Below are 21,060 nucleotides of genomic sequence, written 5' to 3'. Positions count from 1 at the left end.
AAATTGTTCCCGATGTTGGGGGAGTCCAGAACCAGGGGACACAGATTTTGAATAAATTAATTTATGGCTGAGATGAGGAAAAACCTTTTCACCCAGTGAGTTGTGTATTTGTGGAATTCTCTGCCACAGAAGGCTGTGGAGGCTAATTCACTGGATGTATTCAAGAGAGGTGGATATAGCTCTTGGGGTGAATTAAATCTAGGGATATGGGGAAAGAGCTGGAACGGGGTACTGATTCTGGATGATCTGATCAGCCATGATCATATTGAATGGTGGTGCTGGCTCTGAGGGCCGAATGACCTACTCCTGCACCTATTTTTCTATGTTTCTATGTTTCTAATAGCTCAAGAAGAAACTGCAGATGCTGGAGAATCGAAGGTAGAAAAAATTGCTGGAGAAACTCAATGGAGCGGCAGCATCAATGGAGCGAAGGAAATACGCAATGTTTCGGGCCGAAACCCTTCTTCAGACTGATAGCTCTAATAGCTCATTTCGTCACAAAGCCAGATGCAATTCAAGAAAGTGGCCCACCAGCTGTTTCCATGCAGTAGCAATAAATGCTGGCTTTGCTAAAAAAGCCCACATTCAGTGACTACACATAATAAATAAAAAGCTAAAGAGATATGAAAAAAACCTTGAGGCAAAATTATACCAAGAACATTGGCATTTCAAGGTTTAATATTAAGATAGCTAGCAAAAGTCTGACAAATTATCCAGTTGAGTTTTACCAAGTGACAGTGCATTTAAACAAAACTAAACTAAACAATAAGCAATTTAAGGGAAACATGGTTGCAGATTACATTCAAACATATTTTAGTAAGCAAGTTATAAGGACAGTTCAAAATTGGTTTCTAGTTGTATGCTTACAGGAAGAAACCTGAAACCTGGTCTGTCAACACCGATGCTTTCTACAAAAAAGGACAGAGCAGACTCTTTTTCCTCAGAAGGCTCAGATCCTTCAAGGTGTGCAATGAAATGCTGTGTGGGGATGCTTTGCATTTTTAATAGTTAATTATTGGGTCTTTTTAAGTATTTATTGCTTTCCTGTATTGTCCATATTGTATTTTATGTATTTTTTGTCGGCTTTCATTCTGAATGTGTGGGTTTGTTGGTTGTTGCATTCTGGACATCTGAATTTCCCCGAGGGGATCAATAAAGTATTTATTATCATTATTATTATTAATAAACAGATGTCGACAAAAGGGCCTGTCCTACATGGGCCTGTCCCATTTCGGTGATTTTTTAGGCGACTATGAAAAAAATTTCAACATGTTGACAAATTTTCACCGAGAGTGGCGACAATTTGGGCTGTCGTAGGTTATCATAGGTGCTGTCGTAGGTTGTTGCCAGGTTAACGTAGGTTGGCGCCAGGTGACGTAGCTTGGGTGCCTGTGCCGACCGGTGAATTCCATTGGCCGAGATTAACTTATATCAGAGTGATGGCAAGAGCAAAGTATGGAGGAGAGGAACGGCCCAAGATCAAAAGCATCCCACCTCATCTGTGAAGCACGGTGGTGGGGGTGTTATGGCCTGGGCATGTATGGCTGCTGAAGGTACTGGCTCACTTATCTTCATTGATGATACAACTGCTGATGGTAATAGCATAATGAATTCTGAAGTATAGAGACACATCCTAAACACTCAAGTTCAAACAAATGCCTCAAAACTAATTGGCCGGCGGTTCATTCTACAGCAAAACAATGATCCCAACATACTGCAAAAGCACCAAAGGAGTTTTTCAAAGCTGGTCAATTCTTGAGTGGCCCAGTCAATCACCCGATCTGAACCCAATTGAGCATGCCTTTTATACGCTGAAGAGAAAACTGAAGGGGACGAGCCCCCAAAACAAGCATAAGCTAAAGATGACTGCAATATAGGCCTGGCAGAGCATCACCAGAGAAGACACCCAGCAACTGGTGATGTCCATGAATAGCAGACTTCAAGCAGTCATTGCATGCAAAGGATATGCAACAAAATACTAAACATTACTATTTTCATTTACATGACATAGATGTGTCCCAAACATTATGAAGCCCTGAAATGGGGGTGGGGGGGGGGAACTATGTATAAACACTGCTGTAATTTCTACATGGTGAAACCAAAATGTATAAAAATGGCCTTTATTAAAATTTGACAATGTGCACTATAAACACATGTGATTTTTTTATATTACAAATCTCAAATTGTGGAGTACAGAGGCAAATAAATAAATGATAGGTCTTTGTCCCAAACTGTATCTTCTCTTTTTTGTTTTGAAATTCAAAGCCATTAACTTTCCTCATGATATCAGGCAAAACAGCCATGCCTGCATATTCAACATAATGTAACAGGTACTAGTGAAGAATTTTAATTGTGTTCAAGTGGAGCAAATTAACCGTCAGGTCCCCAGTTCCAGATTGTGTATCTCCAAGAAGATCCCTTTGGAAATTGATAAGCAACTGAAGTTGGATTGATACAGAAGATCAATGCTCAGTGAAATGGGCCTGTCCCACTTTGGCGACTTTTTAGGCGACTGCAGGAAACTTTGCAGTCGCCACATGGTCGCGGGGTGGTTGCCGGGGAGTCGCCTTCATGGTCGTGAGTAGTTCCCACATTCTGGGAACTGGTCGTGGCCTCATTATAGATGCCGTGAATTTCTCTGCGTGTGTCCGTGTGTGTGTGATTCTGACAGTTGCCATTCCAGTTAAACATCCCCATGATTAATTCCAGTAAAACAGCCCTCATGATTAATTAAGTACAAACGTAAAAACCCTTAGAATTCATGGTTTCATAAAAGTGAATATTTCAAACAAAGAACGCAATCAGATTCTTACCAGTTTTGAAACTCTGCCCTTATCTTCATTCTTCACTTCTTTAGATTCATTAAAAATCCTTAGACATTCCTCCATGGGATCAGATTCAAATTCAAAATCCTTTTCTAGACTGAGAATGTTGATATCATCCTCAGAAGAGAAAGCCCCTTCACTATGGTCCCCAGTTTCATCCTCACTGGAATAGCTGTTGATATGTGGATTTCTGTCACTGTCTGAATCAGACTCATGATTCACAGCTGTGCCATCTTTAGCAGTGTCGTCGTCGTTACTACTATCATCACCAAATAAGTCTGTGCGACTGAGTGTTCGCTTTGTTAAGGCTGGTTTCAATCTTCTTTCTCGATGTTTTGCTTTATCTTTCAGAGATTTTGACTCCTTATCTTTGTTTTTAATGTCCATACGAGTTACATTTTTACGTATCAAAGCTTTGGATTTTATGTTGTCATTATTTTTGTCAATTTTCTGACTAGTTATGATTTTGCCATCATGACATTTGATTTTTCTTGAACTATCTGATAAACTGGTTGATCTGGACTTGGATTGGTTTTCAATTTTTACCCCATTCAGTTTGCTAATATTTGTTTTATCCAACTTTCCAGTAGGGCTTTTATCAGATTTAATTTTATGCTTTACTTCTTTGACCCCATTTTTCTCAGACCCTTTGTGTTTCTTTTCAACAAATGTACTATCCCCATTCTTACTGTTTTTTAATTTCTCCCCTTGTTTTTCTCGCTTAATTTCTGAACTTTCTTTTGCACATTTTACTTTACTGGTTTTGTCAACTTGCTGTGGGCAGTGTGAAGATTTAATTTTGATACTGTGCATTTTGTCCTTTCTTGCCTTCACCTTTGAACCATCTGGGTCACTTTGTTTATCCCTTTTCTCTTTACATTCTCGTTCTTCAAGTTCTTCCTTGCTACAATGTGAAAATTTAGACGAACGAATGTTTTTCTTCATCTTCTGTTTCCTTCTATTCACCTCTTGTTTGCTAGGAATATTGCAAACATCTTCTACGTTACACTGAATTGTTATCCTTTTCACAGACTGCTTGTTCAAGTCCTTTGCCTTCAGAGACAATATATCTGACCTTTGCCTGTCACAACTTTGTTGATGGTCATTAGTTTGATCATCTTCAGAGTCAGAGAATTCCGCATCCACATCATCGCTGCTTAAGTTCAAACGATGGCAACGTTTCTTTGCTGTAGGTATATACGGTTCTTCCGCGCCGTCTCTTCTGGGCCTTTTGGTCTCATGTTGCTTTGTCCTTTTTTTGATCAGTCGGGCTGAATAATTCAGCAAAGGGTCATACTCTAAATCAGTGCATGGCTTGGTATTGTCAATCACATATTTATTACCGGATACAGAAGTAGCATTTTTGACTGGCTTCGTCACAAGCGTTGGGACATATTTCAAAGAATTACCTCTTGCATCACCTTCATCATCTGTATCCAAAGTGTACTTACTGGAATAGGCACTAACAGAAAGTGGAGTAGGGGTGTATTCTACATTACTATTTAGGTGGTAATTATTTGGAATATATTCTAAAGAATCTATCAATTTATCTACATTAGTTAAAGGTTTTGAGTAATTCTTGATTTTGCTGACGGTCTTTTGTGTAGATGACGTTGAAAGGACATATTCTTCTTTTTCATCGAGAAGATCCTCATACTTTGACAGTTTTTTCTGTTCTCGTTCAACCTCATTCTGAACAGCCTCAATGGCTTTGTTGACCAGTTCCAACTCTAGAGTACTAGATTCTGTAAGGTCACCCGAGATCCCTTCTCCATTTCTGGATGAACCCTTCGGAAGTTCCGGATTATATGGATCATATCCATGTTCTAAAAGACAAATTAAAGCATTGTGAATATTAAACATTTGTGACAGATCTAGAAAGTTATTGAATCAATCTACAGGATTTTTGGTATTCTATGAAACTCTTTTGCGCCAATATATGCTACTGAGGTCATATTGCATAAACCTAAACTGTCAATGATATTTCTTAGAAATTCTTTATCAGAGCAAAAATACTGTAAAATATTTTAATGTGCAATGATGCAAGGAGAAAGTTTTTTGAATGAAAGCATTTGGATAGAAGAATGCACCTATATTTTTTCATTACTAAATGAGTAGATAGTTTAATGAACTACTGGCTCACAGCAAAATGTTCGTTGCAAATGCACCAAGACTTTAAAACACAAGAATCTATCGTTTTCAATTCGCTTGTTGAGAAAGTAATTGCAGCAAAATCAATATAAAGGTTTGGGTGCTTTTATTTCACACATAAATCTCTCTAAATAATCCATCTAATTATTTTTCAAAGTCCCAGCTCTGCCTGCTATGGAGGAAGATGTTGAAAGACAGCTATGATCTTTTTCAAAGAGGTAAAATAGAACTAAGAATTTAATATCTAATAGGAATGGGATTCCAGATAAAAACATTTCTATAGTTGCTTCAAAAGCCAAAATGACAAAGGCGTGCAAATTTTTATTACACACTCGTTTACAAAAAAAGTGAGCTGATTTTTTTCCCCTCCAAATTAGGTTAAAAAAGCAAAAGATTAATTAACAGTACTTAAAAATGTTTGTAAGATTTTCACCAATATGCGTGGGTATGTACATATGTTTAAAAAATATTGCTATAACTAATTCAGCTACAAAAATGAGCTTGAAGTACCAAAAAGTCTTCACCTGAGGTTATTTGAAACAAAGTCATCGTCATTGCCTGGTAGAAATTTAAACTGAAACTTAAATATATCCATTTTTTAAGAGTGTCAACATCATTTATTAAGGGACTTTCCCACCCAACTTTTAGTTCCTCAACAATTTGTAAGAGTTTAATTGGGACCAGTTTCTGCAGTAAGTACGCCATCATTTTTTTGTTTGCTATGTTACAATACAGGATAAGAACACAGTTATGCATTAGATTGATTTTTAAGAGTATGTAGCAAGACAGGTGTGCTGCCTTTGCAAGAAATTAATATTCCATTGATTTTTCACTAATGGCAAATATTTATAAAAACTGATTTTCTATTAAATATTGGGGACACAACAATTATCACTGCCAAGTTTTAATCCACAGCGACTACTACAGTATCGCATCCACCATATCTCTACTTCACTTCTCACTCATTATCAAATATGATCTGAGCATGTACTAATGGAACCATCTTCACCAAGGATGTGAAAAATAATAATCCTAAAATGATGTATTGCTGTATTACAATATATTGAGAAAAAATTAGATGCAGTTTCTACTACCAAATAATTAAATTAGGAATTAGAGTGGTTTTTACCATCTGAAGAAGGGTTTCGGCCCGAAACGTTACCTATCTCCTTCGCGCCATAGATGCTGCTGGACCCGCTGAGTTTCTCCAGCATTTTTGTACCTGTGGTTTTTACCTTATTGTTTTACTGTGCGCTGGTAGTCTGGAAGTCTAGCATGCTAATTTCCCCCACAGTCCTTTATTCATTTAATCACCAAAGTTCTATTAGGCTGTCTTAAATACACTGCTTCAGTTCATTTTGGGACAGAATGTAAACCAGCATCTACAGTTCCTCGTATCTCCTATCTATAGAATTCTAAAGTATTTTCTCATCTCAGTTTTCAATGGAAAATCTATTGACAAGATAGAGGAGATGCGAGCTTTTCGTTCTCGCCACCTAAAAGTTGTCGAGTAGTGTTGGAGACAGAAACCATAATCACATTTAAAACATTCCCATAGGATGTGATAGCCGGCAGAACTCTTTAATGCTTTGGACCAAAGGTGGAATGCAAGATCAGACGAAATAGCTGTTTTATTGCAAGGATGGCAATAGGATAAATAGTATGAGCGTTTATACACTAGGTGTTAGCGATACAAAATGTATGATTCAGGCACCATGTTATCCCAGTATTTTTAAGCGAGAAAATGTCAGCTACATCCTATATTTGGATTTAACAACTGAGTCTTCGAAGCAAGATCAAGACTCCAGCACGAAAGATCCTGCATTAAATATGGCTCCACAGATAGTACCAGTATCTTAGGATCTCTCTTCATTTGTAGAGAAATACGGGTAGAAGCAAAGTAGCATCTCAGCAATCTGATTCAAGTCCATATTTGACATTTCTGTGCATTTACAAGGGTAAAACTAGGAAATATTTGTAATAAAAATACAACCCAACCAATTTCGACCAGAAAATCTATGTCACAAGCTAGAATTTGTATGGCAAGTACGCAAAGCTACTACTGACCATCTACTTTGTACACCGTGCATAACAAATATAACCCAGCAATTCAAGCAACTTTGGTAATTGCTTTCTAAATAACTCAATGGGTAATACTAACATCAAACACAAAAATACAATGCATAAATTTAAAACATTGTTCCAAGCAAACAAACAGTAATCTAATTCAATTATACTGTACCATACACGCCAAAATTCTGAAACTACAAATTACTTAAATCCATTTAATATTACTATTAATATTACTCATCAGTAACGACATTTATATGCTTAATTCACTGAACAAAATTTTTGTCTCAAATGTACCTTCTTACTAAATAAATTAATTTTCACAACTACCTTAAACGGGAAGCAAATGTAATATTTTTCATACAACTACTTTCTTAAACATAAACTTGAACTATTTTATATTACACTATGAAATATGTTTACGTTTGTGCTACACATCATGCGTTGAAAGCATTATCTACCTGCAGTAGGCCCTGCCTGCAGTACACCATGCTATTATATTCTAACATCAAAAATTAAAATCAGATAAATGTAATTACCACAATTTCGATTGTTCAACAGGAAAGAAATATACTTGTTCATGTCTTCTTAGACTTTAACTTTGCTGCTGCCACTCGCTTTACCTCTCATGTTTGCAGAATGCACAACTGACAAGAGACCACTTGCTTTCTGCAGATAATTTGTTTGCAGTATCTCGGATCCCAGAGTAACGCAGCTGCTAAAGTCTCACTAGACCATGCCCTAAAAACACTTCTCAATGAGAAAACTCCTTCTACCTCGGGTGATGATATAGTTGCAAGGTATCCTTCAAAATCTTTTATTTTTGCCATGCTAAAGAATCTACTCATTTGTTATTCACACTTTTCCACTGATCCAAAATTAAAACGAAACATGGGACAACCTTCCTCAACTTACAAACAAGAAATGGATTTCTTTCAGAATCGTTGGTTTTATATAACGCTCAGAATTTAACACCCACAATGTGTTCAATATATTTGTTCCAGGTTGTACTTTGGAGTATACCCGGCAGCCATTCAAAAATCAACACTGAAAGCAGCTTATTTACGCCACAAATTTCCAGTGAAGTGCCAATTCCCTACTGCAGGTCCCTACTGAGGTACCGTAGGGAACTAAACTCGATCAAGTCAAAAATACTTACATGCAAGTCAAGCAAAGCAACTAAACCCAGTAGAGGAGGTTCAAATCTCTCACTGCATTAGTCAGATCCCTTGGAACAATAAAATGTCAGAGGTCTTGCAACAGGTTAAAATAAAAATCTGAGGCTCCTAACTTTCCCAATTATCACTGAAATGCCTGGGCAATACAGCAGCGCTGCTGCCTCACAGCTCTGGAGACCTGGGTTCGATGCTGAACTTGGGCAGGGCTGTCTGTGTGGAGTTTGCATGTTCTCCCTGGCCATGTAGATTTCCTCCCACATCCCAAAGATGCACATGTTTGTAGGTTAATTGGTCTCTGTAAATTGCCCCTACATTGTAGGGAGTGAGGGAGAAAGTGGGATAACATGGAACTAGCGTGAACTGTTGGCATAGATGGGCCGACGGGCCCATTTCCATGATGTACCTCCAAACAAACTAAACACCAGGGGAAGACAGGCTCATGATTAGCTCACGCTCATTTAAATATCCTGCTCGTCATCTCAGCCATGTAAAATGGGTGCATGTGAGTGTTGCTAAAAACAAGTAAATAAACCCTGGAAGTAGAAGTAGGCCCTCTTGTGTTTGTTTCATGAGATCACAGATCATGACTTACCTCAGTGCCATTTAAATGCCTTGGGATGCCTTGATGTCTAAAAATCAATTGATTGTAGAATTGAATGTACTCAGCAACTGCGTCTTAACTGCTCTTATGGGTAGCAAATTCGCCATGTTCTGGGTGAAGAAAGCCTACTGTGTCCAGGATGGCTAGCTCCTTATTTTAACACCATGCGAGTAGGATGGAGAATTAAATGTGTATGAAGGAATTGCAGATGCTGTTTTATACGAAAGATAGACACAAAGTACTGGAGTAACTCAGCAGGTCAGGTAGCATCTCTGGAAAAAAGGAATAGGTGACGTTTCAGGTCAGAACCCTTCTTCAGAATGAAAGATAGAGAAGGCTAGAGCAAAACAGGGCTGGCAATAAATGACCTCAGGGAGAATTAAGTGACAGGCAACTGGAAACTCAGGGCCACTTCTGTAGACTGAAGTGAGAGAGACAGTTACACTCAAGATCCTCTGCTATAGGATGTTTGGTTACACAGCACAGAAACAGGTCCTTTGCCTAACCAAGCTAGTTCTGCTTGCCTGTGCATGGGTTTCTCTCTCTCCAAACCATTCCCATCATGTGCCTGTCCTTATGACTTAAATATCGTAATTATACCCACCTCTCCCACTTCCTCTGGCAGCTTATTTGTCATACACACCATCCTCTGTGTGAAAACATTTCGTCTCTGGTCCATTTAAAATCTTTACCGTAATCCTATACCTCTAGTTTTAGACTCCCCTACGCTGGGGGAAAAAACTGTGGCTACTTGTCTGACAAAGAGTCCAGAGGCTATGCACAATTACATGACAAACTAGTGGCAACAGAAACACTGCCAGAACAAAATTAATGCTGAAGATCTCAAGAATGCTGCTGAGAAACCTCTTCTCACAAGAACATTATAGATTTAGAGCTATGTAGCATGGAAACAGACTCTACATCACAATTTATCTGTGCAGACTAGCTAAGCCAATCCCTCTTGTCTGCATTTGGCCCATAACCCTCTGAGCCTTTCCGATCCACGACGTGTCTAAAAGTTTTATTGAAAGCAGTGTTTAAACCTACATTTATATCCCCCCCGGCAGCTCTCAGTTTCAAAAGACCTGTCCTCAGATTGCCTTTAAATCGTTCCCAACTAAATGTAAACCTGTTCCTTCTAGCTCTACATTACCCCGGTCTTGGTGCCTAAGTGCCTACATAATTTTAGAAATTTCTATAAGGAAATCCTTCAGGAAAGACTGTTCAATCTCCGAGATCATAAAGTGGCAGTCCAGGATCTGTTGTGCCTGGGGAGAAGGCGGCTGTTAATGAACCAGTGAAAGAGAAGCATCCAAAGGGATGGAAACCGATCATGCCCTGGACGGGTTGTTGGTTCACCAGGTCCAGATAGAATGTATCACAGTGTAACAAGGGAAGACTGGACAGATCATTGGACCAAACCACAATCACTTGATTCTGCTGAAGTGGAGACCTGCCTGCATTAATTCCACATCCCTCTATACTGTGCAAATTCAAGTACCCACCCAGATGCTTCATATATGTTCCATCCTTACCACGTCCTCTGGCAGCTTGTTCCAGATACCAACTCGTCTTTGTGTGAACGGTTTAGCCCTCAGATCCTCTTTAAAACTCCTTACGATAGTTTTTGAGGCTCCTACCATGGCAACAGACACTGGATATCTACCTGATCTATGCCTCTCATAATTTTATATACCTCTCCAGGGAAAACAGGCTCAGTTAATCCAATCACTCCTCAAGGGTGGCACTGTGGCGCAGCAGTAGAATTGCTGCCTTACAGTGCCAGAGATCCGGGTTCGATCCTGACATCAGGTGCTGTCTGTATGGAGTTTGCGCGTTCCCCCTGTGACCGTGGGTTTTCTTCAGGTGCTTCAGTTTCTTCTAGGACAGAACTGGTATATGGGCAATCATTAGCCAGCGCATACTCGGTGGGACAAAGGGCCTGTTTCACTGTATGGGGTAATTCAAGAGTTCTCCCAAGTTTACTCCGATTCGAACTCGGAACATTACGGTAATAGCCGTTCGTAGGTACTCGGGGCACTCGTGGACATTTTTCACAGCGCTGAAAAAACTTCACGAGTTTCCGTGTTTCCCGAGTACCTGCCGTTAGCATTACGAGCCTCTACGGGACATCCACGAGCTCCAACGTAGCCGCTACGTACATTCTACGTACTTACCACGAGTGTGATTTTTTTAAACTCGGGAGAGCTCTTGAATTACCTCGTACAGTGGGACAGGCCCTTTATGAATCTCCTCTGCACCCTCTCGAGTTTAATTACATCCTGGCTTTAGTGTGGTGACATCCATTTCACAGGATTGAGTAATTATCAATTTGACATATTCAAATTGTTCTTGATGAATGACTACTTAAAACATTTCCTTTCCAATTTTGCAATGGAGCTGTTCATGAATTATACATTATCGTCCTTTTGTGAAATATTCAATGAAGAACTCAAAGCACAACAACGATACATTGACATTCCATTTCTAGTCGTCTACTTTTTTCTTGAAAAGCATTACACAGAACCGAAAAGATAACAACTACAAATGTAGTTTCAAAACTATCATTGGTAAGAACAGTATTATAAATATTGATCCATTCATTATGAGGATTATATATTTGATTTTGCATCTGTAGTGTTTCAAGAGTACCGGCAATCATACAACACAGTTTTAGATGCTCTACAGCAGACCATTTTAAATACCCAACTCGGGTAATTTCATACATGCAGCAGCACAATTTTCCTGATTTATTGGATTACTGTGAACCTAAACAGGTTTCAATAATCAGATCCAAGATTACATTCACTAGGACTATATAGTTTAGAGATTAAATTATTTAAAAGAAACACCATTTCCATTTCATATAAAGCATTCCACGACACTCCTTGAATGTGAATTCCACCTCTATAATGGAACGCCTCCAATTGGTTGATCTACTTCTCCAAAATACACAAACCAAGATGGGGCTCTCCAGCAAATGGGAGGAAAAAGATGCAAAAGGATTTATGACATTTTATAGAAAAATGCATGCACTTAAGGTAAATTTGCTGAATAAATTATTAGTACTATATCGTAAGTATGGCAACATATAGAGATTTTGTCTCCATTATATCTCAGCAGGCAGCGCAAAATTGTTATGGCACCTCTAAAGCCTATATGGCATTACTGTAGCCACAAGTGTGTAAAGTTTTGAAAATGTAAACCAACATTGAAGCAAATATTTAAATGTTTCGCAAACCCAATTTCTTTAAGTCGAGTGACTGACTAGATTGTGGAACTTATTGCCGAGGCAAACAGCATGGATACTTTTACGAGGAAACGCAAGTACGGGAGGAAGAAAGAAACAAGATTTTCACTAATTGTAAGAAACAGATGATAGACACAAAAAAGCTGGAGTAACTCAGCGGGTCAGACAACATCTCTGGAGCAAAAAAGATATAGGAAACAGGCCAGCTGTGACCGAGGTGAGAACGGGTACAGAAGATGGATATTAAGTATATGACGAAGGGTATTGACCCGAAACACCACCCATTCCTTAACTCCAGAGATGCAGCCAGACCCGCTAACTTACTGCAGCTTTTTGTGTCTATCTCAAGTATATGATCTTTTGTTATCAATTGCCTTCTTTGAAATGCATGTTCCACATAATTATAACTAAAAGTAACTCAGAATTAGTAGCTAAAATGGTGACTGACAACTCATTTTCTTCCAAAAGTGTTGCAGTCTCGTGCCAAGACCTGCAGTCAATGTCTTTATCATAGAAAATAGGTGCAGGAGGAGGCCATTTGGCCCTTCGAGCCAGCACCGCCATTCATTGTGATATCATATGAAATTACATCTAAAATGACAGTTGAAAGTATTGGTCATCGTAAAACTGGTGCAGTACCATCAGATTGTACCTACCGTAGTTTTGTCATCAACTTCAAGTCTCTGGCTTCCCACTTCTGTCACTCCATCTCACTACTCCTTTCCCCCTCAACTCTTGCACATCACCCTCCAAATTACCTACCAATCTAACCAGTTATTTGCTTTTGGTCTAGATGGAATCAAACATCTCTATATCATATACACAAATATAAAACCATATACTTTTCAGAAAGTGCATTTACAGAATTAGACCAATTCTGGCGCCAAGTTCCAGGCAAGGATACAAACAGATAGTAAAATAAACCACATGAGAAATGGAGAATGAGAAACAAAAGATAGAAAGTAATTAAATAAAAGAAACAAAAAGGCAAAAGGCTACAGATTTTTAAAGAAAAAGGTTTAACATTTCATTCAGAAAATTTAAATATCTAAGTATCAAAAGAAAAGCATCCTATAAGACTTATGAAGTAAAACATTCAACCCTTGGACAAGTCTCCAGAAATACTCTGAAGGAAACAAAGAGGCAAATCTGAATCAATGTGTAGAAGGCAGGAATAAAGAAAGATTTTAAAAAAATGCAAGAAGTGAAATTGTCCAGAAAAATGGTCAAATTACAGGAAACATTTATCAACAAATTATATGGATGTCATGAGATTCGCTGATCTTAATTTCTGTAAAAATTATCTACAGGACGCTTTGAAATGACAAGTAGAACTGCAATAACAAAACATTAAACATTTGAGAATATATATATATACAGTTAGAAAAGTTAATCAAGTCTCTGTCTGGCTAGCTGACCATTATAATTTTCACGCATCTCATGGATTCAAAATTACGCTAAAGTTTGATTAAAAATGTTCTAAAATGTTCTTACTGTCTTATTCTGACTTCCTTCAGAAAAAAGTTTGACATATACAATGCTTCAACTAGCAAGTATGGACAGCCCTTCAGAAAATCGTCCAAATTTCACTTTCCATTTCTCAACTTGCTTTCTTGACCGTAAAAATTTCAAAACCTATAAAAGGTATTGAAACAAAGGCTAATTTAGATTAACGTATGATAAAATTTTAAGATGCAACATTTTCCTATACATTTTTGTGCACAAAAAAGTTTCCCCCATGGCTAAATTGGTAATAGCTATACCACTGTCATAAGGCAGGTGGTTTCTGATATAATTACTAATCTGTAGTCAGTGAGGTGATTATAGTCTGATTGGGTACAGCATACCCACAATTGCCTTTAATGTGAAAAGTCTAACAAGCACAAAATGAGCAAATTCGTTCACCCTACTCCTTGCTCACATAAAATAAACACTAATGCAATAAATTAACAGTCACACTGGGTAACCGGACCATAATAATGCAAGCCAAAGTATGTAGTGCAACCTTTATACAAAATCCATAGCATTTCATGGTTGAACAGTGCAGTTCAAGTACTTGATGTTTGATGGTTAAGAGCGATTCTATATCTCTAGAGGTAATGCTTCTCAGGCTCCTTGACCTTCTCGGTGATAGCTGCTAGATGAAACCATGGGCAGTGTGGGTCTTTGATGATGTTAGCTGCCTTCTTGAGGCAGGGCTTCTTATTGATTCCCTTGATAGTTTTTTTTCGAGGGGTGGTGGGCTTTGCACTTGGGTGAAGGAAAACTTATCCAGTAGCATGTTTACAGAAATCCAACTTGCGCTGGGAGAATGGCTGAGGATTTGCAAAAACTAGAAACTATGCGGCTGGCCAAAACCATGCATTTGAAAGAATTTGGCAAAAAAGATTAAATAGTAGAATGTTCACCTGAGGACTGGAAGCTGAGGCTTTACTAAGGAGAAGGCACCTGCAATTTCTGCAGGAGAGTCCCTCACACACACTCCTCTGAACTTTTATCTGATTCGCAAAATAGCCAATACCTCAAGTTCATCTCCGGAGTTATTGTACTCTCACAAAGCAGAAAAGATCTAGATTTTCTGCTCATATTTAGCTGGTCAGTGTTATAATAGGTGTAATAATCACAACTTTTCTATATTGAAAAATGTTCAAAAATCAGCCAATATTACTAATAATAATAATAATAATAAATTTTATCTATGGGCGCCTTTCAAGAGTCTCAAGGACACCTTACAAAAATTTAGCAGGTAGAGGAAAAACATGTAAGGGGAATGAAATAAATAGTAGAGACATGATTAGTACACAAAGTAAAGACAGAATACAATTCAAAACACAATATGAGGCAATTAATGCACAGATGAAAAGGGAGGGGGATGTGGGGCTAAGGATAGGCAGAGGTGAAGAGATGGGTCTTGAGGCGGGACTGGAAGATGGTGAGGGACACGGAATTGCGGATCAGTTGGGGGAGGGAGTTCCAGAGCCTGGGAGCTGCCCTGGAGAAGGCTCCGTCCCCAAAACTGCAGAGGTTGGACTTGTGGATTGAGAGAAGACCGGCTGATGTGGATCTGAGGGACCGTGAGGATTGGTAGGGGGAGAGAGGTCAGTGAGATATGTGGGGGGGGGGGGGGGGGGGGGGCAGATGGTGGAGGACTTTGTAGGTGAGGATCAGGATTTTGTAGGTGATCCGGTGGGAGATGGGAAGCCAGTGAAGTTGTTTGAGGACTGGAGTGATGTGATGCCAGGATTTGGTGTGGGTGATGAGTCGGGCAGCTGTGTTCTGGACCAGTTGGAGTCGGTTGATGTAGGTGGAGCTGATGCCAAGGAAAAGTGAGTTGCAATAGCCCAGTCGGGAGGAGATGAAGGCATGGATGAGTCTTTCAGCAGCGGGAGGTGTGAGAGAGGGTCTGAGTTTGGCGATGTTGCGGAGATGAAAGAAGGAGGTTTTAATGACATGGCGGATGCGAGGCTCAAGGGAGAGGGTGGAATCAAAGATCACGCCAAGGTTGCGGGCCTTGGGAGATGGGGAGACAGTGGTGCCGTCGATGGTGAGAGTGTGGTTATTGATTTTGCTGAGTGTGGCTTTGGAGCCTATGAGGAGGAATTCTGTCTTATCGCTGTTGAGTTTGAGGAAGTTATGTTGCATCAAGGTTTATGTTGCATCCAGTACTACACCACTACTATTCAGCAATCCAAGGGCACATATCAGTACAACTTGACTGTCATGTTATCACAGTAGAGCATCTTGTGCTACACATTGTTCTAAATAACAGATGAACAATGAATGGCCTCTTAGGCACATTCCCAGAAATAAATCCATGCCCTTGCAACCAGAGGCCAAATACGGATAATGAAAAACTAAATAGAATGATGTGGATCCTTAATCAATACCAATTCAATGGACTGTCTGCAAGATATTCGCATATATAAAAATTACAATTGTCTTTTCCTACTTACAAAAACTGGAGTAACTTACATAAGGTTTGTAAATTGTTTAAGAAAAAAAACTGCCATTAAGAATAAGAAACACTATGCTTAAAAAAAATACAAGGAGAAAACAAAAAATACACTAACATAACAAGATTGGATTATCCATGCATGCTCCTTCCCAGTTGCTCATTAAGCGTCAACAAAGCTGAAAAGTACCCTGGAATTTTCGCAGTCCGAGAACATTCAGACGTTTTTGCAATCTGTGCAAAAAATTCTCAGAAGTGGGCGAAATTCAAACAATCTTCATGACAATAAAATGGGTCAAATTACCAAGACAAAGTAGTTTCCAATAGGGTGCATTTCTACATGACCTCATTACCTACAGTGCCCTCCATAATGTTTGGGAAAAAGACCTATCATTTATTTATTCGCCTCTGTCCTCCACAATGTGAGATTTGTAATAGGAAAAAAAAAAATCACATGTGGTTAAAGTGCACATTGTCAGATTTTATTAAATGCCATGTTTATACTTTTTGGTTTCACCATGTAGAAATTACAGCAGTATTTAGATATATAGTCCCCCCATTTCAGGGCACCATAATGTTTGGGACACATGGCTTCAGAGGCGTTTGTAATTGTTCAGGTATGTTTAATGACCTCCTTAGTGCAGGTATTAGCAAGCTCTCAGCACCTAGTCTTTCCTCCAGCTTTTCCATCACCTTTGGAAACTTTTATTGCTGTTTATCAACATGAGGACCAAAGTTGTGCCAATGAAAGTCAAAGAAGCCATTATGAGACTGAGAAACAAGAATAAAACTGTCAGCTTAGTCTTAGCAAATTCAACTGTTTGGAACATCATTAAAAAAGAGAGCACGGGTGAGCTTACTAATCGTAAAGGGACTGGCAGGCCAAGGAAGACCTCCACAGCTGACAGAAGAATTTTCTCTATATAATAAAGAAAAATCCCCAAACACCTGTCCGACAGATCAGAAACACTCTTCAGGTGTTGATTTGTCAATGACCACGGTCTGCAGAATTCATGATCAGAAATACACTGCAAGATGCAAACCACTGGCTAGCCACAAAAATAGGATGGCCAGGTTACAGTTTGCCAAGAAGTACTTAAAAGAGCAACCACAGTACTGGAAAAAGGTCTTGTGGACAGATGAGACGAAGATTAATAGAAACTTATAGAAACTTACAAAATTCTTAAGGGGTTGGACAGGCTAGATGCAGGAAGATTGTTTCCGATGTTGGGGAAGTCCAGGACAAGGGGTCACAGCTTAAGGATAAGGGGGAAATCCTTTAAAACCGAGATGAGGAGAACTTTTTTCACACAGAGAGTGGTGAATCTCTGGAACTCTCTGCCATAGAGGGTAGTTGAGGCCAGTTCATTGGCTATATTTAAGAGGGAGTTAGATGTGGCCCTTGTGGCCAAGGGGATCAGAGGGTATGGAGAAAAGGCAGGTACGGGATACTGAGTTGGATGATCAGCCATGATCATATTAAATGGCGGTGCAGGCTCGAAGGGCCGAATGGCCTACTCCTGCACCTAATTTCTATGTTTCTATGTTTCTATTAACATATCAGAGTGATGGCAAGAGCAAAGTATGGAAGAGAGAAGGAACTGCCCACGATCCAAAGCATACTACCTCATCTGTGAAACGGTGGTGGGTGTGTCATGGCCTGGGCATGTGTAGCTGCCGAAGGTACTGGCTCACTTATCTTAATTGATGATACAACTGCTGATGGTTGTAGCATAATGAATTCTGAAGTGTACAGACACATCCTATCTGCTCAAGTTCAAACCTCAAAACTCATTGGCTAAAGATGGCTGTAATACAGGCCTGACAGAGCATCACCAGAGAAAACACCCAGCAACTGGTGATGTCCATGAATTGCAGACTTCAAGCGGTCATTGCATGCAAGGGATATGCAACAAAATACTAAATATGACTACTTTCATTTACATGACATTGCTGTGTCCCAAACATTATGGTGCCCTGAAATGGGGGGGAGCTATGTATAAACACTGCTGTAATTTCTACATGGTGAAACCAAAATGTATAAACACGACCTTTATTAAAATCTGACAACGTGCACTTAAAACCACATGTGATTTTTTTCTATTACAAATCTCAAATTGTGGACTTTAAGAGGCAAATAAATAAATGATGGGTCTTTGTCCCAAAAATTATGGAGGGCACTGTCTTCATTTAATTATTTCAGGAAGTAAAAAGTATTAAAAGAACCTTTCACCAACAAAAGCAAAGTTTTATTTTCAAGTTGAGTAAGACATTCTAATGACAGGAAATTCATAAATGAAATCTTATTTAATGCCTTCTGCGTATTTGCAGCAGATTAGCTGGCATGCAAATATCACAAATCTTTACCAAAGTCATTTGGACAAAACGCAGCCTGCTGAAACTCCTTGTACATCGTTATAGCTTTGCTGACTGTAAAGCAGCTGTCCCACTGCGGTGACCTACTTGGCGAGTTTAGAAGAGTTTAAGAGAGCTTGAAAAAGTGTCATGTTGAAGACTTCCTTCGACTATGTAGAAGACCTCCTTCGACTATGTGGAAGACTACCTACGAATAACATGCTAAACCTATGAGTAAAAAAACCCCAATTTTTTCCATGGCGACCTTTTTTAAAATCGCGGGCATTTTTCAGCATCTTGAAAAATACGCCACGACCTAGCTGAGGCCTCGAGTAGGCAGGGACTACTCTCGAGCATGAAGGAGAGTTACAAAGATCTCCTCAGGACCTCGTGTCGACCATGCTGCGAGTACGAGTTGAGGGCAAGCTCTTCTGAACTCGCCAATTAGGTCGCCGCAGTGGGACAGCCCCATTTCTTTCTTGTACAAATTTGACCGCCAACAACAATCAAATTATCTCACCCAATGCCAAAGTTGAGAGCCCAACAGATCTCAGTTTAGAATTGTAATAAATGAAAAAGATCAATATCCTATCAGTCTTTTTTCTTGTTTCACATTCACCGCTAATGGATAGCAGGCAAAGTGCGTACACCAGACTCATCTACATTGCCTACCACTATCGACCACTATCAATGACTGGGGTTGGACTATTTAAAAATATTTTTTTTTGACGTGAGCAATTGAATAAGGAAGCATTTTCAAGAGAATGGTTTTAAAAATTAAAATGTATACCCATCATGAAATGTAGCAGGTAAACACAAAACTCATGGACAGAATTATCCAAAAATAGAGAAAGATTGGTAGCTATGCTACAGATCAATATAGTACTCACTTTTAGAATCAGAATCATACGGTACAAAAATAAACCCTATGGCCTAAATCCGTGCTGACCATCAAGAATCTACAGTATTTGCACTAATCCCACTTAATTTTCCCACATTCGTCTCAACCTCTCCCACTTCCCATTCCTCACTCCCCCACTACTACACCAATTCTACAGATTCTCCAACTCACCTGCACATTAGGGAAATTTGACAATTTACAATGGTCATGTAGCCTACTAACTACACGGGTTTTGAATGCTAAAGAATAGCTGAGCATCTGGAGGAATTTCATGTAAAGAGAACATGCAGAACACCAGAGATCAGGATTGAATTAAGATTACTGGAACTGAGAGGCAGCAGCTCTACTTGCTGTGCCAACTATGCCACTTACTGATTCCTTCTTAGGTAGATGGCCTGAGAAGATGCAAAGTTCTAATTATTTAGCCAATCCAAACCGGAAACCATGGATGAACAAGGAGGTTCAGAATCTGCTACGGGCACGCAACAATGCCTTTAAATCCAGGGACACTTCTGCCTACAGTGCGGCCAGGTCGAACCTGAACAAAGGCATAAAAAAGGGCAAAGTCATCCACAGGCAAAGGGTGGAAGACCACTTCAATACGGCGGACACCAGAAGCATGTGGCAGGGTGTCAGGGACATCACTGACTACAAGAGCAGCCCCGCCTTCCCCCACGGTGATAATCACACTGGCCAACAAACTAAACACCTTCTTTGCCCGCTTCGAAACTGGCAACACCACGAGTGGAATAACCCCGGCCATGGCGGGACATGCCTTATCACTGAGTACTCAGGAGGTACAGTGCGCTCTGCGTAGGATCAATCCACGCAAGGCTGCAGGCCCGGATGGAGTCCAGGGAAGGGTACTAAAGGACTGTGCTGTACAGCTGGCGGAGGTATTCATGAGAATCTTTAATCTGTCTCTATCTCTGGCAACGGTCCCCAAGTGCCTGAAAACAGCCACCATAGTGCCGGTGCCAAAAATGTCTAAAGTCCAACCTGAACGACTACTGCCCGGTAGCCCTAACTCCAATTCCCAATGAAGTGTTTCGAAAGGCTGGTCCTCTCCCACATCAAATCCAGCATCCCTGCCTCACTGGACTCTCATCAATTTGCATACAAGGCAAATAGATCAACAGAGGATGCCATCTCTCTGGCTCTTCACACTGTCCTGACTCCCCTGGACAGACAGGGCACGTACGTGAGGATGCTCTTCATTGACTATAACTCTGCATTCAATACGGTCATCCCCACCAAGCTCACCACCAAACTCCACCAGCTTGGCCTCAGCTCGCCGATATGCGATTGGATCCTGAACTTTCCGACGGAACGACCGCAGGCAGTGAGACTGGGTCCGCACCTGTCCTCCACTATCACCCTGAGCACTGGCACACCACAGGGCTGTGTACTAAGCCCCATGCTCTACTCCCTCTTCACTCACGACTGTGTTCCTGCATTCGACACCAACACCATCGTGAAGTTTGCAGACGACAGAACAGTGATTGGGCTGATCACCAATGGTGATGAAACAAAATACAGAGCTGAGGTGCAGAACCTGGCGAACTGGTGCGCACGTAACAACTTGTCACCAAACACCTCCAAGACCAAGGAGCTGATTATTGACTTCAGGAGGTCCCATAATGGAGAATATGCCCCAATCTCCATTTACGGGGAAAGTGTGAAGAGAGTGTCCAGCTTTAAGTTTTTGGGCACTCACATTTCAGAGGGCCTAACATGGTCCACCAACACCGCTGCGCTGGTCAAGAAGGCACAGCAA

At 40.0% G+C, this 21,060-nt stretch overlaps 1 protein-coding gene across 1 annotated transcript in view; it reads right to left on the bottom strand.

Annotated features, from left to right (window-relative positions):
* rexo1 (REX1, RNA exonuclease 1 homolog) overlaps positions 1-21,060 on the bottom strand; it is a 63,374-nt gene that overhangs the window by 37,708 nt on the left and 4,606 nt on the right. The window contains exon 2 of the mRNA XM_055658550.1: positions 2,814-4,651. Within this exon, the coding sequence (XP_055514525.1) occupies positions 2,814-4,651 (1,838 nt within the window). The remainder of the gene's footprint in view (positions 1-2,813; positions 4,652-21,060) is intronic.

The sequence above is a fragment of the Leucoraja erinacea genome, chromosome 29 (assembly GCF_028641065.1).
Source record: "Leucoraja erinacea ecotype New England chromosome 29, Leri_hhj_1, whole genome shotgun sequence".
NCBI lineage: Eukaryota > Metazoa > Chordata > Chondrichthyes > Rajiformes > Rajidae > Leucoraja > Leucoraja erinaceus.
Note: the sequence above shows the minus strand (reverse complement) of the source record. Positions and strands in the feature narration are given on the sequence as shown.